At 33.1% G+C, this 26,716-nt stretch overlaps 1 protein-coding gene across 1 annotated transcript; it reads left to right on the top strand.

The window, feature by feature from the left end:
• Positions 1-6,413: 6,413 nt before the first annotated feature.
• Positions 6,414-24,893, top strand: LOC121392164 (epsin-2-like; the record flags this gene model as incomplete). The annotated part of the gene is made up of 6 exons (XM_041523512.1): positions 6,414-6,527; positions 6,784-6,907; positions 7,323-7,352; positions 7,638-7,825; positions 9,019-9,229; positions 24,850-24,893. Coding segments are annotated over exons 1-6 (711 nt in total), but the record flags the coding sequence as incomplete, so codon positions are not given.
• Positions 24,894-26,716: the final 1,823 nt, after the last annotated feature.

The following is a 26,716-nucleotide window of genomic DNA, read 5'->3' as shown; positions in this document are numbered from 1 at the left end:
TCATTTTACTACTACAAAATTAAACCAGGTCAAGTGTATAATCAAAATAAAGGCACAATTAACGTAAATCTTTCTGTAAAGGTAAACATTTTGCTTTGATAATTACACCAATGCTCTTATAGGAGGAGTAAGCACCTATTACTGATAAGGAATTAAGCATCCTCATATCCAGAGTGGGAGAAGGTAGTAAACCTTTTATTATGTTAGTAGAATTATCTTCTAATATAGGGCAATGCCAGTTGCTAAAATAAAACATTGACAGATGTTGTGTTGAGTATAATACAGTTAGTATACAAAGAAAACTCAGACAACAAGACTCAGTTTAATGTATGAGATTAAGATAGCATAAAGTTAATGAAATTATTGAATTCAATTGTAGCTTCATCACACTTAATTATCAAAATTCACTTGGCCTATATGCTGAGGTGCTCAGATTCTTTGATCAATTGATCACATATGTACATTTAAGGATATAATTATCAACGGATTATCAGTTTATATTAGTTGCTTACATATCAGGATTATTTACTATATATTACAAAGTACAAATTACTGATCACTGTGTTATACAGCTATGTATTAGTAGCCTTGTAGCATATTTGTTGACTACTTGTAGTAACCATGGTCATAAAAACGACCAGTCTGAATTACCTTGAGATTGAAATTATATAATTTTAAACAATCACGGATCTGACAGTCCAGATATTAGTTGTTGGCTATTACCCTAAACAATGTCAGGATTGCTTTCAAAACTCAGCTTATATACATTTATAACAATACCATTTGTTAAACTAAGTAATTTTGTTATTGTTGGATTATGAAAATATAGAAAGTTGTATATATATGTATAATATACACAACAACTGTAGCATTGCTCCATTGTATACCAGTATCAACAACATCTTCACACTATCATGAGATATATCTTCCCGTTATCTATCAATTGTTGAATTAGAGGTTGTTAGGTTTGGGTTTGGTCTGGGATTATTATGTAGAGTTTAATTAGGAATGAATATATTGTATATATAATATTTGTGATGAGTAATTATATTATAATTATTTAGACTTTATAGGACTTTTTCTGTTAATGGACTAGTCTCTGGTTGATAAAACAATGATGTAATTACATGGTTTCTTATTTTAGAGGAAAACAGATTATTATATATTATTGCCATTTTGGAATTTTTGTTATTTCTGTAAACATAGTTTATGTGTACTAGTATACTACTTTTGACTGTCAGGAAATTAGTTTACAATGTTGAAACATCTTCATGCACTTTACCTCACAACTCTTGACCCTATTATCTATGCTCCAACAGACTATTATATTGAAATAATAGATCATATTACTATTCTTTTGTAATACATTGTCACGATCTATAACTGAGGTGACATTGCTATGGTTACTGTAACATGTGCAAGCATGTGTACATTGTGGTAACTAAATGCTTTTTGTGTCGTTACATTTTAGCACAATTATCTGCAAAACAACTCTAACATCAAGGATTATTGAGATAATGTAACTTTATAAAAATCTATTTGTACTATCTTATTCATACCAACATATGTCAAGTCCTCCAATAAATATCCTGTACATGATAGCTCATAGGGACTATCTGTGAATTGACTTAGCATGGCCTTGATACATAATTGGCACACCATACAACCCTTAACCTCACTGTGGTTTTGTCATGGCAGCTGGATATTGGATCGAGTATACAGATGTCTTTTAATTTATGGTTCACTCTAAATTAGTAACCTATAGTTTTACCATATATGGTGAATGTGATTTTTTAATTGATGCAATAACAAGGACTAAAATAACAATCATAACAAAATTAAAGAATAATTATAAAAATCACTACTGTTTGAACTATGTTCATATAATTAATCTTCCATTAATTGTGAAGTTGTTTGTTTACTTTGAGTTCAGTGATTTGAATTCTAAAATAGAAAACAAATAACGAATAATGCCACCTAGTCAAATGATTAATTGCACAATCTTACCTTCAAAACTGATTTTGCCATCTCATTTTTGTCTACAGTTGCAATCAACCTCTTGGCCTGAGGAATGGTAATATTACCCAAATCCTATATCTTTAGCCAACCAACACAACTTCATCTGGTCCAAGGAAACCATCACCATTTTTGTCATATTTCTGTAATAGAGTGAGATTGAAAGAAAAGTGATACAATTGTAATGTAGTACATACCTTGAACATGTCTTCAGCTAATTGAGCTTCATTACTAGCGCAAAATTGCATCAAAATCAATAGTACCACTGCCATCAGTATCAGCTTTTCCAATGATGTTAGCAATCTGCACATCACTCATGGGAAATCCCATTTGAGCAAAAGGCTGACTTCAACTCTGCAGCTGTGATCTCTCCATTCTTGTCCAGTGTCATACTTGTCAAAGATCTTTTTGAGATCTGCCTTTTGAATTGCTGAAAGCTTTGCCTAGTGAAGTAAATAGTTATAAAGGAGCAACACATAGGTGGTGCAAAATATTGCTACATATATAAATATTTGCAATATAAGAGCTAGCTTGCAGCAACATGCATTATTGGCTGCAGTATGTACCAGTTAATGCTGAGTAGTGATACAGTGGTGTGCTACTCTGCTTAAACTGACATTTTCTTTAGCTTTTTAGTTCAGAATTAAGATCACTAACAGCAAATTCAGGGCTGGCTGGATAAAGTGTGCCACTAGGAGCTGGGAACCAAAAAATTTATAGTAATTGTTATGGGAGTGGCTCTTAGCATTGTCACGTGATTGGAACTAACACTTGTATGATATCTAAACATGTAGAAACTGTAGTAATATGTAACAATTATAAAGCCTTTCCTTTAACATGAACTCTCTCAGTACATGACAGATTCTTATGATGCCTTCAGGTTTCCATGGCAAGTAGAGAAAGGAATCACCCACCTTAGTTTTTTAAGGCCGTCATAAAAAGTGTTGTTGGGGCAGTCAATTTGCACTATGTGGGCTTGTTAATTAGATTTGAGGTTTGTATAATCTAATAACAACACTAATACATTTTATAAGCAATTACTTGTGACACTGACACTAACAGTGCTTTACACCTAGATTTAAGGGCTGAATGCTGACTCATTGCAGTGATACAATGACTTAGCACTTCCAAAGTTATTGTTACTAGGAACTATTGGAACTGACTAACTGATTTTTGTTACTACAGATGAATCAACATAAACTGGTTTCAGCTTGTTTTAGATATAGGTACTAATTAGATTGACATGCATTGATGGCTATGAGTTTCCCATTTGTTCTTAACATAAAGTATATATTAGAACTATTACTCTGATTAATAACTGGAATTAATAAAGATGAGCCATTTCAGGCATTGGAAATATACAAATCATACAACATCCTCATACTCAACTCATTTCACAAGCTTAAAAAAATGAATAAAAAAAGGAAAAGCTTCATGGTCATCATTATACATACAGTACCATTAGACAAAGGCCTTCCTTTAATGTAAATATAGTCCATAATTATAGTATGTGTATATTGAGTTGACTGAACATATTCAATAACTATATGAAAAGAGTTTTAGATTGATTATCGATTGTTAATCAGTATTTATTGTTTAAAACATGTACTCTGTTATAATAATGAACTATTCAAACTGTGTGTGAGTTACTACAATTATTATATCAACTACTATACTAGCAAAACTCAATTTTATTTAGAGTGTCAATAAAATTAAAAAATAGTTCAAATTAGAAATTTTGGGATTGTATTAAGTAAATGAATACGTCATTCTTTTTCCTGAATTCCATTTAATCTATTTTTTCAGTAAAATCACAAATTCTGTGTAGAGAAGTAAAGGAAACAATTAAAGTTAATGTAAGATCAGAACATATACATAGTTGTTTAAATAAGTTTATTTATATAGTACATGACATCACTATATATGCATTACCATCATAGCTGATTTTTCCATTGCCATCTTTATCGACTCTTTTGATCATATCAGTGGCCGAGCTAAAGTGATGGAGTCATCTCCAAGGCGTTTCAGTACTTCTAATTCTACGAATTCCTCTGCTCCAATGAGACCATTACCATCTTTGTCACATTCCTATGACATGAGAGAGAGAGAGAGAGAGAATGAGAGGAGAGAGAGAGAGAGAGAGAGAGAATGAGAGAGAGAACTGTTACAATACATATATGTTTATGACCAATAAGTAAAAAAGGACAATGATGAATGATGAACGCACATTAGTGACATAACATATACAAAATGTAAAAAGCTTGTATGTCAAATGTCTTGTACAAGTTGCAAAGATACAACTCACCTCAAAATGTTTCCTCCTGGATTTTCTTCAGGGCGACGACCCTTAAGTCTTTTATCATGTAGACACAAAACTCATTGAACTCAATTGTTCCGCTTCCATCAATATCCCCTGATTTTAACATTTCCTCCACTCATCATCCGACATGTTTTGTTTCAATTTTGCCATAAACTTGAGCCCATTCACTGGTTGAGATATGGCGTCACCATTTTTGTCAAACAGAGAGAAGGCACTTTTGAATTCAGCTTTTTTTTGCTTCTGTCAGTTCAGCCTAATTTTTGAAAAGTAAATTGAATTAGGAGCAAAAAAGAATTACTGATTATGATTTTATAATGAAGTTTTATAATTATAAATATAAGATATATAGTATGTTGTTTTAGTTAACAATAACTAAAACTAAAACATATTTAGTAAGGCACTTTCCTATACGAAAAACTAAAACTAAAATTCAAGCTCCATAGTGCTTATAACAATAACTAAAACTAAAACTACTGGTGTCTAACTATAAAAAAACTATAACTTAATTGTGACTGACATTAACTAACAACTAAAACTAAAAGTTGTACAGTATTAACCAAAACGATTACATAATTCAGCAGAGGTGTGACTTCTTAAAGTAGGTGGGCATTTGTTCACATGTACTATTAACAAATGGCTGATAACTCATTTAGTGGTTCTTTTGAGCGTTCTGTACTTATTCTCCTCCACCACCCGAAGAGAACAGAATACATAGTGTCTTATTTCATTAAGTATGACGATAATTAATTTATGATGATTTTTTAACAATAACTAAAACTAAAACTAAAAGAATTTGGTGACAAGAACTATAACTAAAACTAAAATACATTTAGAATTGATAACAATAACTATAACTAAAATTGTTTTCAATTGCATTACTATAACTAAAACTAAAACTTAAGTAAAGAGAGTAGGAAAAACTATAACTAAAACTAAAACTAATTTACCATACTAAAACAACACTAGTATATATTAAACTTATATTGGACCATGTTAAGTTACTTAAGTTGAGAATATCCTTTTTTGTTTTGATATAGAATAAAGGGCTTCTTTTTGATTGTATTATTTACTATTTAAAGTCTATACTGTCTAGTATTCGATATTCTACATCTTTAAAAGTTTAGAACAGAACTTGTGATATGCAATCAAGTGCTGGAGCATATGTTACTTCTGCAACTTGCATTGGTGACCAAAAGGGGACTTAACATAGAACTTTAAAGGTTAGGTTGAACAATTATAACTAATGTTATTATTGATAGACAAAAGGGACTGGCTGACTTGATATTATTTCTCTACTTAATACATTTAAACTAGCTGAATTTCACAATGCAGTGCTATCTTGCAATTTGCACATCGAAACGATTAGTTACATTCTTACCATTGCGTATTCCACTTCAGAGTCAGGGCTCAACTCTTCAAGAATGTTAACTACTCCAGCCACACCTCCACATATAAATAGGCGTGTCTGTCAATTGTCTCACTATTGTGGGAGTGGTTTTGATAGTGGTTTCCTGTGTACACTTGGTAAAAAAAAGGAGGGGAAGAAAGGGTCCTTTTTTCTTTGTCAGAAACCTGAAATTGTGAAACCTTTGCTAGAGTAAAGTCTTCAAGTAATCGAGTAAGTTATCGGCCGTGTCTGGTCCTGAAAACTGAAACTATGTCGAAATTCAGACGAGGAGTTTGTAAGACAATTAAAAATACATACATGTTAAATTAACATCTATGATGTCATATTGTAAGATGGCGTGCGTATTCGTGTTATTGTTGTATCTTTTAGTGTTTGTAGTAATAATTTTTACGTAAAACTATGTCAGCTTTTCTGGCTATAATACTTCACCTTAAAATGAATTATAACAGTATAGCGATTGTTATTTCTTGCTGTTGTTCTAAGATCTGCCCCTGTTCTAATATCCACAATATGTCTACAATAAGTTTTAGAAGTTGCTGTTTATTTTAACGTCAATCTGTTCGTCAGCAATCTGCTGATTTTTGTTTCCTCTAAAATGACATGAATTGTTATTTGTTACTTGACAAAACTCAACAGAGATAGTTATCTTTCATCTTTATGTAGTAAAAAATGTTGTCTATAATTATACTGGATGCTGAGGTGAAAGTGCGAGAGGCTACCTCTAATGATCCATGGGGTCCGTCGGTCCGTTATGGCAGAATAGCAAGAATTTACATTTCATGTGTAAGAATTAAATCCACTAATAATAGGGACATCTCTCTCTCTCTCTCTCTCTCTCTCTCTCTCTCTCTTTCTCTCTCTCTCTCTCTCTAGTCAAGCATATGGTTTAGTAATGGGGTATGCTTTGGAAGAGACTGAATGATCATGGTAGAAACTGCTCATGTTTATAAGGTACTAATGTGGTAAATTATCACTAGTGTATATATTAATGTGATACTTTTGTATACTACTTTTTTATATTAGCTTCTGGTTGTTCTAGAATATTAGTGAAGAGTGGGTTCAGATCGTGTTGTTACAGCAGTGCAAAGACAATTTATTCTCCATTGAAACTCTTAAAGATTTTCAATTCATTGATAAGGATGGCAAGGACAATGGGCAATTAGGTATACCCTCTTTTGTCCTTGTTTTTGAAATGAATCTTCCTCTTAACCTTACCTTCTTTCTCCCTTCCCTCTCTCTCTCTCTCTCCTCTCTCTTTCCTCTCTCTGCCTCCATTGTTTTTAGTGGAGAGAAAAGGCAAAGAACTTAGTTACTTTATTAAAAGATGATCAACATTACAAGATGAAAGGAGCCGGCTTTACTGGTAAGCATTACCTTATACATTATTACATCATGACAGTCCTCATATTACTTATGATATATGATAGTAATTGAATATCATTAACATACTCCCTCCATTCAGGCACTAGAACGTAATACTGCTTTAACTGGGTTTGTAGCAATTCCACTGGGGCTACAGCCACAAGGTACTTTCTATTGACACTGTTCATTATATGTTAATAAATTTTTTATTTACAGGCAAACATCTCAAACTACCACTCCAGAAAGGTATAGTAAATATTTTTTGTTTTAACCATTAATGGTGATTCCGGTAGGTATGGGGATTGAATGATTATTTAGTTAATGTCATTAGGTAGTGCATGAGTGTTCTCCAAATATGGTAATCTATACATTACACTTTGTTAAAGTGCTGTCATGATTATAATCAGTAAAAAGGATATTGGTGCCTTGCACATCTTTATTTAGTTTGAGTTGTGGAATGACACAGCTGTTGGTTATTATTATCTGCTTGTTTCTGATATACAGTTATATATCACTTTCTGTTTTCTATAGGAGCAATCATCCTCTTAGTTGTTGGAGATACCGCAAGTCCCACAGCTTCCTTTCAACCTCAATTTGATCAAAGTCGGCCAAATGCAAAGATGAAGGAGGATCTTCAAACTTCAATTAGCACTGAGAAGGTCAAAAGACAGGCTGACGAAGAAGACAAATTAAGTGAGTGTAGTGTCTGTGTTAACAAAGTATTAATCAGTGGTGACCTTTGCACTCTTGTGTTGGTAATACTTGTTAATACAAACTTCCTTTATTGCCTATTTTTGTCTTCTGAAAATTGACTTGTCCAGCTATTTCAATAGTTTTCTATTTACCAATTGTTAGGAAACAAGAAGAAGAGAGTCTTAAGATGGCGTTAGAACTCAGTAAACAAGAAACAGTAGCAGAAACAATGAACACAGGATCAGAAGAATCAAATACTGGTGGGGGGGGGTGACAGATCTAATAGGTATAGATGTGTCATTGATTATCACTAACTTTATCAGAACAATATCAGGTTTAGCTGATCCATGGCAGTTCCTAATGATGAACTTCCTCCCTCATATGATGCTGTTGCTAGTCCACCCAAGATAGATCCTTGGGGAGGAAACCAGCCAGCTACCCCAGTATTCCAGATCCATTTGTTAAGGATCCTTTTTTAGCCACTACTAATGATCCATGGGGCGGTCCTACCAGTAGTAGTCCTCTTGATTTGGTTTTCAGACAGCTTTGCTACAAACTTCTTCAAAAGTAACTATGCTACACTTTAGACAGAGGATATTTAATTTATAGAGTGTAGACACATTTGTCCTATTATGTTCCCTACACTTCTTGTTGTTGTTTCCTCTAGTCAATGGACTTCCTTTAATACAACTCCTACCACAACTACGCGCCTACTAGTATTGATCCAATCGATATCCCTTCCTCCCTCCATTGAGTCTCGGTGGAACATTAGGAGCTAATCCTTACGATTTCTCTGGTTTTGCTGCTCCTCTTGAATCATACAGTCAACTAATGATGTAAGTAAAGAAGCCATTACTTGTTTGCTATATTATGGTTTTGTGTGGATGATAACTGTTGATGGATTACCAATGCTAGACACACTGCCTGTGTTAAAATTAATATTGAGGTAATGGGAGTGGTTTCACTACTCCCTTTTTCATCATATTCTCAAGTGTTTTAGGGTTTTTAGGTTTGAGATGGGGTCTCATAACAGTATAACTGTATAGTGTAATGCTATGATGCTTTGATCAGAATATTTTGATACAAATGGCATGCATAACAATACTATATATTGAACAACTTAAAGTGGGTGTGGCAATGATTATAAAATACATGCAAGTAAATTAGTAAAATGACTACCATATTTGTCTGCTCATTTAATAACTATTCTTGTCTTTAGAAACCCACAGTGGAGGAGTCTTTCTTGGGTACTAATGCACCTCTTGTTAATTTAGACACTCTCATAGCTCCACTACCTCCTCCCACTTCAATCAATCCATTTGGCATCACTTCAATCGCTCCCACCCACCAGCCGTTCAAAACCAATCCATTTGAGGGAGCCAAGCAACCGCGCCTACACCTGGCTCATTTGAAAATGGAAAATAAACTTGGTGAGTATAACATTTCATTATATCACTAATCCATGGGTTTTACTCTCGGCAGATCCCCTCCCTCCTCCTTTGCTGCCAGCATCTCAAGGTCCCAGTTCCAATAATTCTTTTAATCCTTTTTCATAGCATTTTCTTTAATTCTTGAAATGAAAGACTTAAAAATTGCCCTGCTAAATTATTATTATATTACATATTGTCATATGCTTGTACTGTATTGAACAGCATACTGGTTGATGTTGTGCACAATTTAGGGACCTTTTTTGATACTCAAATTTGAGTATTTTATTATGATTTTTGTCATTTGTCTTATTTTTAACTGTCATGTTGTTTTTGTTTTAAGAAAGAAAATTAAAAAAATGATTTGTAGTTTTGTTTCATGTCTTATTTGGTCAATATTTCCTGACGTGATTGAGTTGATGAACTAAATTAATTTTCGAGAACAAATTACTGTTAACTACTGTAATGTGATACCATAATTGCATATTGAAAACAATGTATTGCATGTCTGTAGTTGGTAGCTATAGGATTAGTTATTGATGGGATTAAATACTACTACATAAGCTAGCGAGTGTGTATATGCTCCTTTATTGGATTAATATATTGAAACTATTCTAGATTACAAAATTAATAGTTATAGTAACTAGAGATCTTTATTATTAAAATACAATGATTCAAAATATAATGTTGTGATACAAAACAATACATACACATAATATAGGAATACACTGACAATATATAAACATTATAGTATGTAATAGTATTGTAAAGACTACATTACAATTGTGTGTTGAGGTTCCATTTTGACATATGAGTATCTAATGACAACCTTACTTTAACCATCTATAAGAAAATGGATTGGTATAATAGTCATTTTATATTGTATATTGTTGTGTAACAACTAAATAAAATATTATAACACACTCGATAATCAATATATTGTTTATACATTGTCTTTTTGTCATCTTTCTGAACAGGTCTATTATAAACAGACATTTTTTTATTGTTCAATATGTAGAGTGTGTGTGTTTCCTTTGTGTTTGGTTGAAATTCATTTTCAAATGCTCGTAGTTTCTTTTCGTAATTCTTTCTTCTTGTTTGTGCCAGTAACAATTGATGATGCAATTCCGTTCTAACAGAATTACAAATATTTAAAACTATCCATCACATTTATCCATTTATCCATCAAGTCCCATCCATTTCATCCCATTATTCCATCCATCCATACAACTCATTCTATTCATCTATCCATTCATCCATTCATTCATCCATCATAAAGTATCTGTCTATTCATTAATGCATTCATCCATCATTTTTCATACACTGAAGCTTTCTGTATTTCTTCGTTACTCATCCATTCATTGTTGGATACTTAGGAACTTGACTAGTACTAGCACTTTTACTATTACTTCGTCTGATATCATCAGATACTAGCGGAGAAAAGAGGGGGAGGAGATGTAATTTGATTTTGACTCCTGGACTTCCTGCCAGAGAAAATGAACTGCCTCAGGTGCACTAAGAGTTGGTTTATGCCTTTTAATTGGTTTTGATGGCAGTAAATCTAAGAACAATGACACTATATTAATAAATCAAGAATGTACATTATGATCACCTTTCTTTATGGGAAGGTCTTTCGTGATTGTTGTTGTAGTAGCTGGGTATAGTTTTTACTGAGTGTTACTTCTTTATATAGTTTAGGTAGAGTCAGTGGTGGTGCTGTTGGTAGTGAATGTGCCAATGATGAATGAAGGAGACTAAGAGAACCAAAACTATCACCGGTCACTCCCAATTCTATTAACACATCATTACAACATTAAAACTATTAGTATAAAATAATACCTTCATTTGTACTTTGACTTAGTAATCCCTAGATAAAAAAACAATAATATATTATTACAAAACATATAATAAACATACTCTTTGTCTGCCCTCATGTACTGACAGTAGTTTTTTAATGTCTCTATAATAATTATAAATTGGCCTCATTACATTCTTGTTGTCAGAATTTTGCTGTAATAAAGTACCATCAAATAATTATTTCTCTATTTTTTTTCTCTATCCAAGCACACTACTGGTCTGCCATGTTTTCCTCTCATAGTGAAGTAGTGCCTTTTGTACTGCATGTTTCTCTTCACCACTAACTGATTGTGTGTCATTAACTAAGACCACTTGATAACAGACAATTACATTGAGTTTAATTCTTACTTAATATCATCAGGTCGACCATCAGTGGCTCTTTTATTTGCTAACATCTTTTACAATCTGCTCAAATGGTGGACTCTCTTTGGTATGAGTTGGAGATACTATAAGAGATTGATGTCGTCGAACTGTATCAACTTTCTTTCTTTTCTAAGCTTGGAGAGAGATCTTCATCGATTTTGACTGCTGAAAGACTGGCTAATCTATCCGTCCAACCAGCTAAGTATAGTATAACTAAATTAACGACATACAATACAATTAACTTACATCTTTCTCCAGCTACTTCAGCAGGAGCTGATTTATTGAGAGGATCTTCAGTAGACCTGAGAGCTGAGAGATTTAAGCAAATGTAATCTATGACTTCTCTCATAATGTCAATACCTTTTAGCTTCTTTTGATTACAGTCAAGTGAAGAGAGCTCAGCAGCTACTGGATATTTTTTCTTCATTGAGAGGCTGTACAATTAATGAAAAACCAATGATCTTGAACAATATAATAACTTTGTTACTTTTCTTCCTTTCTTTGCCATAAAGTCAGCTTCAAATCTCTGACAATATCTCTTAATTCTTTGAAAGTATATAAAGTAATTTTCTTATTGAATAGAGACCTACTTTTTGCTTCTTCATTCAATTGTTGATAGTTTGATATCTCCTCTACTTCCTCTTTGTCATGCCTTTCATAATTAACAGAGCCTAGGCAAAACTGATCCTCACACCTCCTGTCCATCCATGTGACACTGTAGGCTTCCCCTCTGGTGCTATATTTCGTACATGAAGTGGAGAGTCTTCCGTACTTTGTTCTTGAGTGGGTGGTAAATGTGATGTAACTACATGGACTGGAGATGTCCTCAATAGTATTCTTATGACCTTGGAGAGGACAGGTAGTTTGGTCGAGATATTGTGGACACACTAGTTAGTGAACGATATTGAAACCAGCCTGTCCTGTTTTTGACTGGTCATGTGATGATGGATACAAAATGGCAGTGGTTGGTGACAAGCTATCCTGTGTGCTTTTTATGGGACTGATAGTTGTTTTGTCTGTTGTTCTTATGAAGTCGGTGTTTTTCTCTTTTGACATTGTTACAGTGATCTCTTCAAAGTGAACTTTCTTTTCAGTAGGTGTCTTTACATTTTGTTCTTTGATTGTCTGCATCACTGGTACCTATGGTACTTGTTGATATCTGTCTCCCTCGAGAAGGTCTGCTCTGTTACGTGGCCCTTTGGCTCGTTGTAATGTAGGCTAATGCAATAATGACTAGTAATATAATAATTGTAATATTTACTTACATGAAACTAATGTTTCAATTTGGCGGGTGACATAATCAAAGTCATGAGCTCTGTATCCTCCTTCTACATCAACTTTATCTTGTTTAATTTTGTTATTATGATCTTCAGAAGATTTTTGAGGCTTTTGAGATACTTTTGGTGATGATGGAGGTATGGAGCTACCTGAATCTATGATGCAGTTGGTTTTTTTCTTTCTTTTGAAAGCAATTGGATAGACATTTTTCAGTAGCAGGCTTATAGAAGGAAAGAGAGCAGAACAAAATCATATGGACATGTATGTCATTTGTGTTACCTTGATCATCACTCCAGTTTTCTCAAACATATCTTTAGCTTTCTTGACACTATCACTACTTGACAAAAGTTCTCTATCTCCATCAAAAACTGATCATGGGTCTTATTTTTCTCATCTCTCTCCTCTTCATCAAATTCTTTTAACTAGCTCTGACATTCTTCCCTCTTTTGCTCTGACTTGTTGAGTGGTACTTGTATCATCCCCTTACACAGTTCACTGTTAAGACTTGGACATCCATATCCTTAATATTTCATTTAAAGTTCCTTCATTGGCATTTTCCAAAGATAGCACTTTTCCTGTTTCGTAAAGTCTGTTACGTCTTGTGAAGGACTCTCTACGAAATGGAGAATTGACGCTCTCATTACTAGAGGATGGGACAGTTTCTCTGTTCAGCTCAGTGGTTGTACTTCCTTCAGATGATGAAGGGAGTACTTGATAAGGGACTGTTGTCGATGATTGTCAGAGCGAGTGCTAAGTGTATCGGGTTGCTGTGTAGAAGAGGATGAATGAGAGATAATTGGAGCAGTATTTTGTACAAAGTGATCTTGTATGCTGTCATCAATTAAGCTAGTATATACTCTGTAGAAAAAATGATTTAGAAAAACACATTAGGATATTATATATAAAATTTAACTCAAGTTTTGTTGTAATGGCTTACTGTGATGTTCTAGGTGTGAGAACTGGAGAAACAGAAGGACTTGTTCCAGGACTACAAACATCAGATTGAGATGTTTTAACAAAAATTGATTAGCATCATACCTGCTTTTCCAAGAGTAAGGTGAAGGGACTCTAGTTGTAAGAGCATCATCACTATGTATCAATTACAAGATACATATCAATGTTGTATTGTGTTATAACTTACTTCAATGATTTTTGCTCTTAACACTAGCCATCCTGTACAAAATGTATTCACATATCACTGTACTCATGTTGTATTTTCTTACCAATTTTTCTGCTTTTTTCTTTCTTTTTCTTTTCATCTCTTCATGTTCTGCAGCAACAGTTACTATTGCTTCATCTATGGCCTCATCAACACTATGCTCATGAGGAGAGACTGGCTCCATTTCATCTTTAGAGATATCAGTACTCATTGAAGTGTGAATATCCATGTCACCAGTCTAGAAACAAATGTAAATGTGAGCTATATGTGATGACATAATAAAGTATAGTTTACTGGTGTATCAGTTTTCTGATGCTTCTCAGCAATGTACTGATGATAAGGTTTAGGAATGTCTGGTTTTTCCTTCTTTGTAAAGTCTGTGGGAGCTTTTGTACTTACTGGAGACAGAAAGACATCATCAGATACTTCACTGATTGTTCTCATTTTGTTGAGTTCCTAGTTAATAGATCATTATGAAGAGAGAGAGAGAGAGAGAGAGAGATAGAGAGATAGAGATAGAGAGAGAGAGGGAGAGAGAGAGAAGAGAGAGAAAGAGAGAGTGTGTGTGTGTGTGTCCAGTTACTTACCAATTTATTTTCAAATAAAGAATGATAGTTTATTATCATTTGAGCAAATGCTGAGTTAGCATATCCTTGTTTCCTTAAACCAATTAGTTCTCCCTCCACATCTTATAACACAATAGACCATCATAATAATACTATACTATATACTATACCTGAAGACATTAGGACCAAATACAATGGATAATGACACAGAAGTCATCTTGTTAGTATCTTAAATGTAAAGATAAGGCAGTGAAGGTAATATTTGATATATAATGTACCTGAGTGCTCTGATACTAGAAGAAGAGTCTACAGAGATAGCTCAAAAGATGATAGTGTGTTTGGGTAAATGTCGATAATATGTCTTTTAGAGTAGTAATAGTACTTGGTGTATAGGATCCTCCTATGGGCTATAGAGTGGAATGATAATAATTATGATCCTATAAAGGTAGGTGTGGTACTCACTTTCCTGCAAGTCAACAATTTTATTAGTTGTTGCATCTGGAATTAGAGGAGATCAGGCAATCGTCTCTGTGGTGTGGGTTGAGAGAGAGAGAGAGAGAGAGAGAGGAGAGAGAGAAGAGAGAGAGAGAGAGGAGGGAGGGAGGAGGGAGAAACCAAAAGGATATGACAAATCTACACTTAAAATAAATTCAAAACAAATTTACAAACACTATAATAATACAAACATTGTATATTCTAAACATTTGAGGAACATTTATAATATTTTTAAACAAAATTCAGTTGTTGTAAACTACTATTAATTAGTTTCAGTTCAGTCATTTTATATGTGTATGCATTATAGCTATTGTACTGAGAAATGACTTTTTTTTGGATTACCAAGAACAATTTTAAAAGCCCTCCAATTGAATAAATATCAACAATTGTCAAATCAGCATCTCCATTTTGATCAAATGTCGTTCTCAGTTTCTCTATTAATTTAGAGTTCCCATTAACCCTGTATATACACTTCTTGATTAAGACCTATATTGACAACGTAAGAATGACAAATTCATTAAACTAATAAAACCAGCCTGTTAAGTAGCCATTTTAATGTGATCTTACCATGTTCTTCAATATATTCTACTATTTTCTGAACAATAAGAGGGATATTCGATTGTATTATGGGTTGGTGGGTATCAGTTGAGTAGAAACCTTTCGTGGATCTTTGATGATGTTGGCAGCTGTGTTAGAGGGACTCCAAAAGTTTAAAGTACTACCTGCAAAGCAAAAGATTAAAACCTTATTCCTATCTTAGGACTGAGTGAAAAAAGTTATTACTAAATCAGTACATGCTATCTATGGTTATAAGTTTACATAAAGAAATTGATAGAGTAAGTGATTGTATTGGCTTATAACAAAGATTCAATAGAGACCATATCTCTAACCTAGAATATCCAATGACTGTGCTCTTCTTTCTTCATCAATGGAGATCCAAATACTCTCTTCATTTTTGAAGTGAATCCATTTGAAGTTGTACTTTCAGAGTCAATAGTTTTCCAGTAACTGTAATATATAGAAAGAACTTATTATCATATTTGACAAAAGCAGCTGTGACATTGAATGAAGACATTCCTGTAATTCACTGTAATATTTAATGTGATGACCCTTGTCACGAAGGATTAATTTTATTGCTTACCTCTTGAGATTTTGCTTTTGACCAATCTTCCACTCCTAGAAGTCATTATTTCATGTCAAATAAAATTGTATCACTGAAAGATTTTAAGATTGTTGTGCACTGATCATTAGTAAACTGCCACAGTAGAACTTCGAAGACAAATCCCTCCTTCTTCTTGCAGGAGGATCTATCAAGTGCAGGAAGGAGCTCTTGAGGTTGCGATAAGTGTTCTTGTGGTCTCTCCTTCAAATACTTTGTTGTGTTTATTTTACACTTGTAACCCACAAAAAGGGCGTGACATATCGGTAATAATTAATTATTCATAGTTGTCTCCACCTCTTGTTGATTAATAATTTTTTATAATGTTTAAAAATTTAGACAGGAGAGGATATATTTAAAAAACTCCAAATAAAAGACAATATTTTAATTAATCTAAGTAGCTTATATCTATAGCAATACAGTGTAGCTTATTGAAGTGTGCTGAGTTCTGTTATAGTTAATTACTTGTCACTAAGTTGTTGATGGTTAGTCATACACATTTATGGATTCATAAACTCCATTTCCTCTGCTATATCTAGCACATCTACATATTCTTCATCTTTAGCTTTAAATTGCGGCTTTGGTCTGATTGGTGGTTTTATACCTGCTTTTTTTATATATTAGGATTTTCCCAGATGAACTTTTGGATGTGTCACAGACTTGGATTTCATTGCTGGTTTTTGTACATTAAAAGGTTGTGGATTATTATTAAATACTTCTTTTTTTATTGTAGGCTGGTATCTGGTACTTCCTAACACTTGACCTTAAACTGTAACGAACGCCTCTCTGATTCATTGTTCTTTTCTGTAGTATTACGACGGAGTATTGCAAAACAAACCCTGAAAAATATTAAAATTAAAACATATAAATTCAGTTTTGACTTACAACTCCGATCACAATGACAATCACAATACAATGGCTGAACTAAAGATCCAGCTATAAACAGCCCAGCTAAAAATCCAGCATCACTATTAGCAGTACTAGCATCCGTTTTTGATGTTGTTTTTGGTAATGTTGGTGAGTCACCTGTTTAAAGTAACTATGCCTCAGTTTTTTTTACTATACAATGTATTGTCCAACAACACATTTATAATCTCATATGTTAATCCCAGTTATAGAGTTCCTCAGTTATTATAGACTAATTGAGATGATCCAATAGTGTTAGAAATAGAGATTCCATTCTTCACAATGTAATGTGATAGATATAGAGGATCACAACCACTAAAAACTGAACACACTAACTCAGCATTAGATGTTGAGTTACAAACTGGTTTATACTGTTATCAATTTTCCTGATTGGATTTTCTGTAAGAAACATTTAATCATACTGTTTATATTTAGTTGTATTAATAACTAAACATAGATTCCCAGTCTTTGTACTCATATAAATCTATTCACCAGAGTTGAAAAGTGAGTTCATTGGGGGAATAAGCAGGCAGTTTTGATATTGATTTTACTACAAAAAAAAAATAATATGACAGCAGTACTGTTGAAGTGTGTAACAGTTGTTTGATACTCATATATTCCAAGAGTGTAACAAGTAGGATTGTTTAATACTCAAACTCTATATATGTGTTTAGAATCTCATCACCACGGTGAATACTTGTTTCCTTCCTGAAGGTAACCCTACTACCATCATGATACCAAATTACTTTTCCTCAGTTACTGTATAGTTTGTCTTCACTTAAAGAAACTACTGACTACAGCTTTCTGAGGTTGTCTTATCTAAAACCCGTGACAGGATTAAGTAGAAACTGAAAAGTTAGCTGACTTTGTAATATATCGCCATTTTCCTAAAATTATTCAAAATTTTATACTAGTTTATATAAAGTGTCCTAGTTTACCCTCACAGAGAATAGGATTAAACAGTAGGAGTCAATACTGGATAGTGTCTTAGAAGTTGTAGGACTTTCTGTTCACAGTCTCTATTGTAGTGAACAGTCTAGGGACCATCAAATTTACCAGAGTAGTCTTCCACATCTTCTGTAGTAATATTAGTAATAATCAGTGTCTTATTAGCAGTAGTAATACTGTACTTGTTGAAAGTATTACCATCTGGATGACAGTAGTAGACGCAGTTGCGGTTCACGAAGATATTCCAGGTAATAAAGTTTAGATCAAACTGTGAGGTTGATATTAGACACCAATAAGAGTAGATTTTTACTTCTTTGCCAACATGATTAAGACGAGCGATATAAGAGAATAATAGTAGTTTAATGCAAATGGCTAGTGACTCCACCTTGTAATAAAATTTTGAGTTATGTTCCTCTCCCTAAAATTTACTCCATTATATTTAACAAGTTACAGTATAATTCCCTTGTTGTGTATGTCCTGTAGAAAAACATCAATGTACACATTGGGATAGTAGAAATAGGTTGTGATAATGTCACGTCCTGACACAGTGGTGTTCCATTTGATAAGTATTGTTAATATGGTCAGTACTTGGAGAGACATTTACAATGCAAGTGTCACATTACTACCAATTAGTTACAGAGGACTGGTTTGAACTCAATGATATAGTGACCTTATAGAAAATTAACAGTATCTATTGTATTAGAGGAAATATATTATAATGACTCTCCTTACTTTTTAACTAACCGATGAAACTCCTACATCTTTACCATTGTAAACAATTATTCTACTCCATATACTACTAATATAATAAGCCACTCAGTTAGCACTGTTTCTCATGCCATGACAACTAACAGATGCCATAGGAACTGGTCATACTCCTTTTCAAAGAATGCACCATACATTTGAATAGCTCCTGTACATACAGAAGGTAATTGTCACTTCATTTACTAGCGAATTTCTCACTTAATGTCTGCTATCCAGCTTGTCTACATGTTACTAGAGCTTCTTGTTCATCCCATCCATTACTACATACACTACCCCAGTATCCATCAAGACATATCTCAACTCTAACCTCTTTAATTGATTGACTACCACCAGACAAACGAAATAGTTCCAACATTGTTAATGACTCGTTAAAATAATAAGAATAATTCCATAGTGTGTGGTACTGATATCATACCTGATTGTAATTTCCTCTGCCATTCTACCCCTGCTCTGATTTTGGTCATAACCAGTAAGATCCTTATTTAATACCATGGATCATTAATAATCAGAACAATTACTCAGCGATGTTTCATTTCCAGTACAACCAAAATATTGATAGCCAACTCTTTCACTTTAGTTTTCCAAAATTATATCTGTTATAGCATACTGACCCTACAATAAGCTAAATTAACCACTATCTATAAAACATTTATTTTACATTTGTTCATAATATCCAAGTTGTCTGCATACATTTTAGAATGAGAAGTACGACCAATAATTTGCCCTCTGTTGTCATCCATATTCCATCTATACATACCAAACTTGCCTCATTATTGCCTTCATTATCTACTAAACGAACTGACCAATTAGTACAGTTGACTACATCTGTAGATATAAAGAAAGTATTGTAAACTAGTGTTAAAATGCAGTAGCAAGTTTGACCTGCACAATAGATTACTGCACTCTGTGTACATGTACTATATCCATAGTTCTAATTTGAGGCATTGAGTTAAAGATGTTTCATTGCCTATACAGTTAAATCCATGTCCCATACTCTTGGTGCAATGTCTTGACTTCCTCCAAAAGAATGAATACCAAACTAGTAGCAATCCCTTCAAATAAAGAATAGTTAAATATTATGATCGACATTAAAAATTACAAATTGTTATCACTGCGATAATCCCATTGTATACATGTAACAATCAAGTGTACTGAGTAATACCACTACCAGTCTAATCATATATAAATCCCCATACTCCACTCTACATATTTGTATATCTCCTTCATTTGGACTATTTTCCTCCAACTAGTCGAGATATCCTTCAGTACAGTTGTGGAGTCTGAATGAATGCATAAGTCATATTCATTGCAGTTTTTAATGATGAAATTGTCTTACTATAACATCTGACTCCAGCAGTAATGACCATAATAAACATAAGAACAACTATAATGATTATAACAGATGAAGAATTTTTTTGGACTACCAATTTAGTAGAGATGTCTTCTGAACAACTACATTGGCACATCCCAAATAGTTGTTTTAAAGTCTTCCATCTCCAAATTGTGATATGTTATAAAAAGATGCCCCTATAATATCACAGTTAATATTATGTATATACTAATGATACTAGTTTACAGTTGGGAACATATCCCAGTTGTCTACAGACAACCTGAGCATCTCTTCTGTCCCAAAGAGTAGTCACAGACAGTTCCAACCATTTCTCCATGAGACATATTTCTACTCTTCTTCTTCATGTGGAGTGGAACCATTTACCTAATCTAATGTTACCATGAGTACAACTAGTGGGAACTCAAGGAAGGGTTAATTAATTAATGTCTGCAAAAAAGTATGTATTATTATATTCTATCAATACCTTTTTCCCATACACTTCACTCCACATCTATGAGTGATCATACCATAAGGATCTAAGTTAAAACTACAGTCATCCAGGAGTAAACTCATTTCCATTGCAGTTAAGGTATACAAAAAGAACAGGACCTGATCCTTGTCTGTAATTCCTAAATATCAGTACACCTGTATAAAATAACTCATAAACGAAGAAGTACAAAAGTTGTATTTGATTCACGTTAAGGTTCCTGATATCCAGTTTCTGCAGACAACTTTCCCATCCATTTACATCAAACCCATAACCATAATAGGACAAAGTCCCCCACAGTCATTACTACAGTACTCTACTCTGCCCTCTACCTATTAGGGACCATTAGGTCCAACAAGCTGAATATTACCATTGTACCACAGTTGTCTATAGGTGAAATTTACATAATAATGAATATTTTAATCTTGAAATAATAAAGTATTACCAGACACTCTCATTCTGTACCATCTAATACTTGCTCTACGAATACACACCAGGATATGAGAAACAAGAGGAACCACTGGTATGAAGGGCAGTCCATAATTTTGTTTCATTTCCAATACATCTCCAATAATTTAGTGTTGGTATTCCATGTCCCAGTACCCAAAGTAGTTAGATGATAAAGATTTTGCACCTATATATACCAAAACATCAAGTAGATATATTCTTATTATCATATATTTTACCTGTTGCTGGAAGACCTAACTGTCTACAGACTACACATGCTTCTTGATAGCCCCAATAACTATCACACACTGAATTCCAAGATCCATTATAACACACTTCAATGTTCCTTCATTGGTACCAGTCCATCAGTGAGACGACATCACCTTGTGTACAGGAGTTAACTAGAATATAAAATTATAATAATTATGTTGATTAGTAGTATAGTAATCTATACCTGGACAAACTATACTAACATCTTTTGCGTGAGACAGTCATAAGAAGAAGCATAGCCAATAACAAGATTCTTTGGACATTGCAAAAGATATTCTCGTACCAATAACAATTGAGATAGTTCAACCCATATTGGTCCACTACCTTGTCCATAATGTGCATTTGGATAGTATGTCACAGCTAATAAGTACTGAAATATATGTAGTAATATTTTATCTCACTTTGTCCTCCATCCACTTCATATCCCAATTGTCACAAACCACTTTTAGCATCATTAGTGTCAAAAGAATTCATGACATACTGTAACCACAATAACATTTATACAAATCTCCAGTCGTCCCTTAATAAGTACCTCCATCTACTAACCTTAAAGATCCATGTTCACAGTAAACATTACATTGACCTGAAAACAGAGAATAGCCAAACTATGAGTATATATAATTATGACAAGAGATTACCCTCAAAACATAAGAAAAAGATTATCAAAATATCAAACTTCATTGTGAAAGCACTAGCATGCTAGTGTGAACTAGTCTATAGCTTTATGACTTTATCTTTATATAGTGTGGATCAATTAAGGATATCTGACAAAACAAATATAAGATGGTATAAAATATATAAAATAGTACATATATATGTACATAACAACATTATGAAAACATACTTTGTTTATAGTTGATATTTGATTGAAAGAGGTCTAAAAGCACGTAGGATTTGTGTCAACAATAATCCATTTAGTTAATTGGTCTTTGAGGGGAAAAGCATTACAGGACTGTTATATTATATGGTTGATGGCTTTTAGTTAGATATAATATATTATAACATTAATGGATCCAACAAACATGATATACCACTTAAATCAGCTTCAGATAGAAATTTAAATGGTGAACTATATAAAAATATAACATTTCATTTCAAAGACATTTAAAATAAAACAGTATCATTTTTTTGAACATTGCCATTTTTCATGATAGAATTCACATAAAAAATCTCTCTGATCTTACTAGAAGTAGTGTTGTTTTTATTAAAGAAAAAAGTTTCTTAGTTTAGTTTAGTATTAGTGAATGGTTATAAAATACATTTTAGTTTAGTTTAGTATTAGTGATAGGTTATAAAATACATTTAGTTTAGTTTAGTTTTAGTATGTAACCAATACTTCAAAGTTAGTAAGTTTAGTTTGAGTATTAGTTTAGGATTAGTTAGTAGGTTTATATAGTTTTCTCTTTTTCTTTTTTCTACTTTAGTTAATATTAGTTTACTTGATTCAATTAATTTTTAGTCATGTAAGAAAAGGCAATGAAATTAAGACAGGTCAAAGATACACATATTTTTGTTTTTCTAAGAAGGACTTCATGTTCCCAAGTTGTGGGTTGTCAGTCTATTAATAATTAGTTAATATTAGTAAAATAACATAATGTCAGCTTTAATTTTAGTTTATTATTTTTTACGCTCTAAAAATTTTTTTTGGACAGCTAAAAATTTCTAGTTATAGTTTTTTTAGTTTTAGTTTGTCTGGAGATGATAATTTTTAGTTTAGTTTTAGTTTCGGTCATGAAATGAAAATTTTAGTTTAGTTTACTAAAAGTTTTAGGTTCTACTAAATAACATTTAGTTTAGTTACTAAAATTTAGGTCTTATAACAATATTTTAGTTTTAGTTTACTAAAAACCCCCACACTAATAGAATGACAACTTAGCTGATATGGTTTTGGGATGATTACATCATCATTATAACTCATGTTGTATTTTCTTACCAATTTTCTGCTTTTTTCTTTCTCTTTATTTTCATCTCTTCGGTTTTTCTGCTGCAACAGTTACTATTGCTTCACTATGGCCTCATCAACACTACGCTCATGAGGAGAGGATGGCTCTATTTCATCTTTAGAGATATCAGTACTCATTGAAAGTGTGAATATCCATGTACCAGTCTAGAAACAAATGTAAATGTGAGCTATATGTGATGACATACATAAAGTATAGTTTACTGGTGTATCATTTTTCTGATGCTTCTCAGCAATGTACTGATGATAAGGTTTAGGAATGTCTGGTTTTTCCTTCTTTGTAAAAGTCTGTAGGAGCTTTTGTACTTACTGGAGACAGAAGAATAATCAGATCAGATACTCACTGATAGTTCTCATTTGTTGAGTTCCTAGTTTAATAGATCATTATGAAGAGAGAGAGAGAGAGAGAAAGAGAGAGAGAGAGAGAGGAGAGGAGAGAGATGGAGAGAGAGAGAGAGAGAGAGGAGAGAGTGTGTGTGTAATGTACCTGAGGCTCTGATACTAGAGAAGATGTCTACAGAGATAGCTCAAGAGATGATAGTGTGGTTTTGGTAATGTTGATAAAAATGTTCTTTAGAGTAGTAATAGTACTTGATGTAGGATCCTCCTATGGCCTATAGAATGGAATGATTAATAATCATGATCCTGTAAAAGTAGTGTGGTACTCACTTTCCTGCAAGTCACACAATTGTATTAGTTGTGCAATCTGGAATTAGAGGATCTGGCAATCGTCTCTTTGGCACGACTGGGCCTAGTAATCTGAAAATATTCTGAATTATTTCTGTATACATAACTGAGAATTATTGGATGTATCTAAAAATATTCTGATTCGTATATGAATGCCTGTTATCTTATGAATGCCTGTTATTATAAGTAGTTCATTTTAAGTGATCTTACCATTGTTTTCAAATATGTTCTAACTATTTTCTGAACAATAAGAGGGATATTTCAATTGTATTTGGTGTGGTGGGTATCAGTTGAGAGAGAAACCTTCCGTGGATTCTTCTGATGATGTTGGCAGCTGTGTTAGAGGGGACTCCAAAGGTTAAAGTAGTACTACCTGCAAAGCAAAAGATTAAAATCTTATTCCTATCTTAGGATGAGTGAAAAGTTATTTACTAAATCAGTACATGCTATCTATGATTATAAGTTTACATAAAGAAATTGATTAGAGTAAGTGATTGTATGGAGCTTATAACAAAGACATTCAATATAGAGAGCGATATCTCTAACCTGAGAATATCCAATGACTGTTGACTCTTCTTTTCTCATCAATGGAGATCACAAATATCTCTTCATTTTTGAAGTGAATCCATTTGAAGTTGTACTTTCAAAGTCAATAGTTTCCAGTAACTTGTAATAGATAGAAAGAATCTCATTATCAATATTTGACAAAAGCAGCTGTGATAGTGAATGAAGACATTCCTGTAATATTAATGTGATGACTATTGTTACAAAGGATTAATTTATTGTTTACCCTCTTGAGATTTTGCTTGACCAGTCTTCCATTCCTTAGAAGTTATTATTTATGTTAATATAAATTGCATCACTAAGATCTGGTGTTCACTGATCCATCAGGAAACCGCAAGTAGAATTAGATTATGTCGAAGACAAAATCCCCTCTTCTTTGCAGGAGGATCTTCCCCCAGCGGAGGAGCTCTTGGGGTTGACGATAAGGTTCGTGGTCTCTCCTTCAAAACACTTGTAACAACAAAAGGAGGCGTGGACTAGCGCTATAATTAATTTTCATATTTATCTCCACCCTTGTTGATAAGAATTTTTATATATGGTTTAAAAACTGTAGACAGGACGAGTATATATTAATAACTACAACTAAAAGACAATAGTTTATTTAATCCTAAGTAGCGCTATCTCTATAGCAATACATGTGTAGCTATTGAAGTGTGCCTTTAGTTCTGCTATAGTTATTACTTGGTCACAAAGTCTCGTGATGGTGTATAGTCATAAGACGTTTTAGGGATTCATAAAACTTCTGCTCCCTCTAGGCATATCTACATATTCGCATCTTTAGCCTAAGCTCAGGCTTTGGTCTGATTGATGGTTTTGTACCTGCTTTGATTAATAGGATTTGCCAGCTGAAACTTTGGACTTGTCGACAGGACTGAAACTTCATTGCTGTGTTTTTGTACACTCAAAAGGTTGTGGATCTTATTAAATACTCTTTATTTATTTGTAGGCTGGTATCTGTTACCCTAAACAACTTGACTTGAAAAACACTCTCTGATCATTGTTCTTTCTGTAGTATTACGACGGAGTATTGCAAAACAAACTCTTGAAAATATTGAAATTAAAACATATAAATTCAGTTTTGACTTACAATCCAACCACACTGACAATCACAAATACAATGGCTGAACTAAAGAATCCAGCTGTAAAAGCCCAGCTAATAAGCTATCACTATTAGCAGTACCCAGCATCAGTTTTGATGTTGTGTTACTAGTTATCTGTTAATGTACTATAGCAGTTTTTACATACTATAACTGTATTGTCCAAAAATATTTGTAATCTCCATATTTACTACCAGTTTGATCTTCCGCAGTATTATAGGACTAATTGAGCTGATCAATAATGGTAGCAATAGAACAGTTTCATTCTTATCAATGTAATGTTATAATAGAGGATAACCACAAATAACGAACACACTAATCAGCATTAGATGTTGAGTTAAAATGGTTTTATCTGTTGTCAAGTTTTACGATGGAGTTTCTATAATAAAGATTTAATCATAATTGTTATATTTAGTTGTATTAGTACTAACCATAAGTATTCCAGTCTTTGTACTATAGAATCTATGGTACAATAGGTGATAAATTAAGATAATTGGAAGAAAAGAAGTCAGGAAGTCTTGATATGAGTTACTACAACTCAATGATGAGAGAGTACGGTTGAAGATGTAACCAGTTAGTTGAGACTCAAAATATATCCAGGAGTGTAACACAGTAGGATTGGTAATAACTCAAAACTATAATATGGTTAGAATATAACCCCAAGAGTGACTACTGGTCATTCCTGAGGGTAACCCCACTACCATCATGATAATACAAATTACTTGTGCCTCATTACGGTATGTTTGTCCTCATTAAGAAAACTATGACTATAGCTTTCTGAGTTGTCTTATTAAAACCAGTGACAGGATTAGTAGAAAAAGAACATTTAGCAGCAGATTGGACTTTGTAATATCATCTCCATCTCTAAATTATTAACAAAGTTTATACTAGTTATACAACAGTGTCTTAGCTTACCCTCAACAGGAGACATAGAACACAGTAGGAGTCAATACTGGATAGTTTTGTCAAAGTTGTAGGACTTTGTTCACAGTCTCTATTGTACTGATAGGAGTCTGAGACTATCAAAGTTAAACAGGAGTATTCTCCTACATTTTCTTTAGTAATATGAGTAAAAATCGTGTTATTCTTATTATCATTAGTAATGTACTGCTCATGTTGAAGTATTAACAATCTGTGATCATTAGGATACCA

This window comes from Gigantopelta aegis, unplaced genomic scaffold (assembly GCF_016097555.1).
Source record: "Gigantopelta aegis isolate Gae_Host unplaced genomic scaffold, Gae_host_genome ctg3438_pilon_pilon, whole genome shotgun sequence".
Taxonomy (NCBI): Eukaryota; Metazoa; Mollusca; class Gastropoda; order Neomphalida; family Peltospiridae; genus Gigantopelta; species Gigantopelta aegis.
The sequence above is the reverse complement of the archived record's forward strand: the minus strand, read 5'-3'. Positions and strand labels throughout refer to the sequence as shown.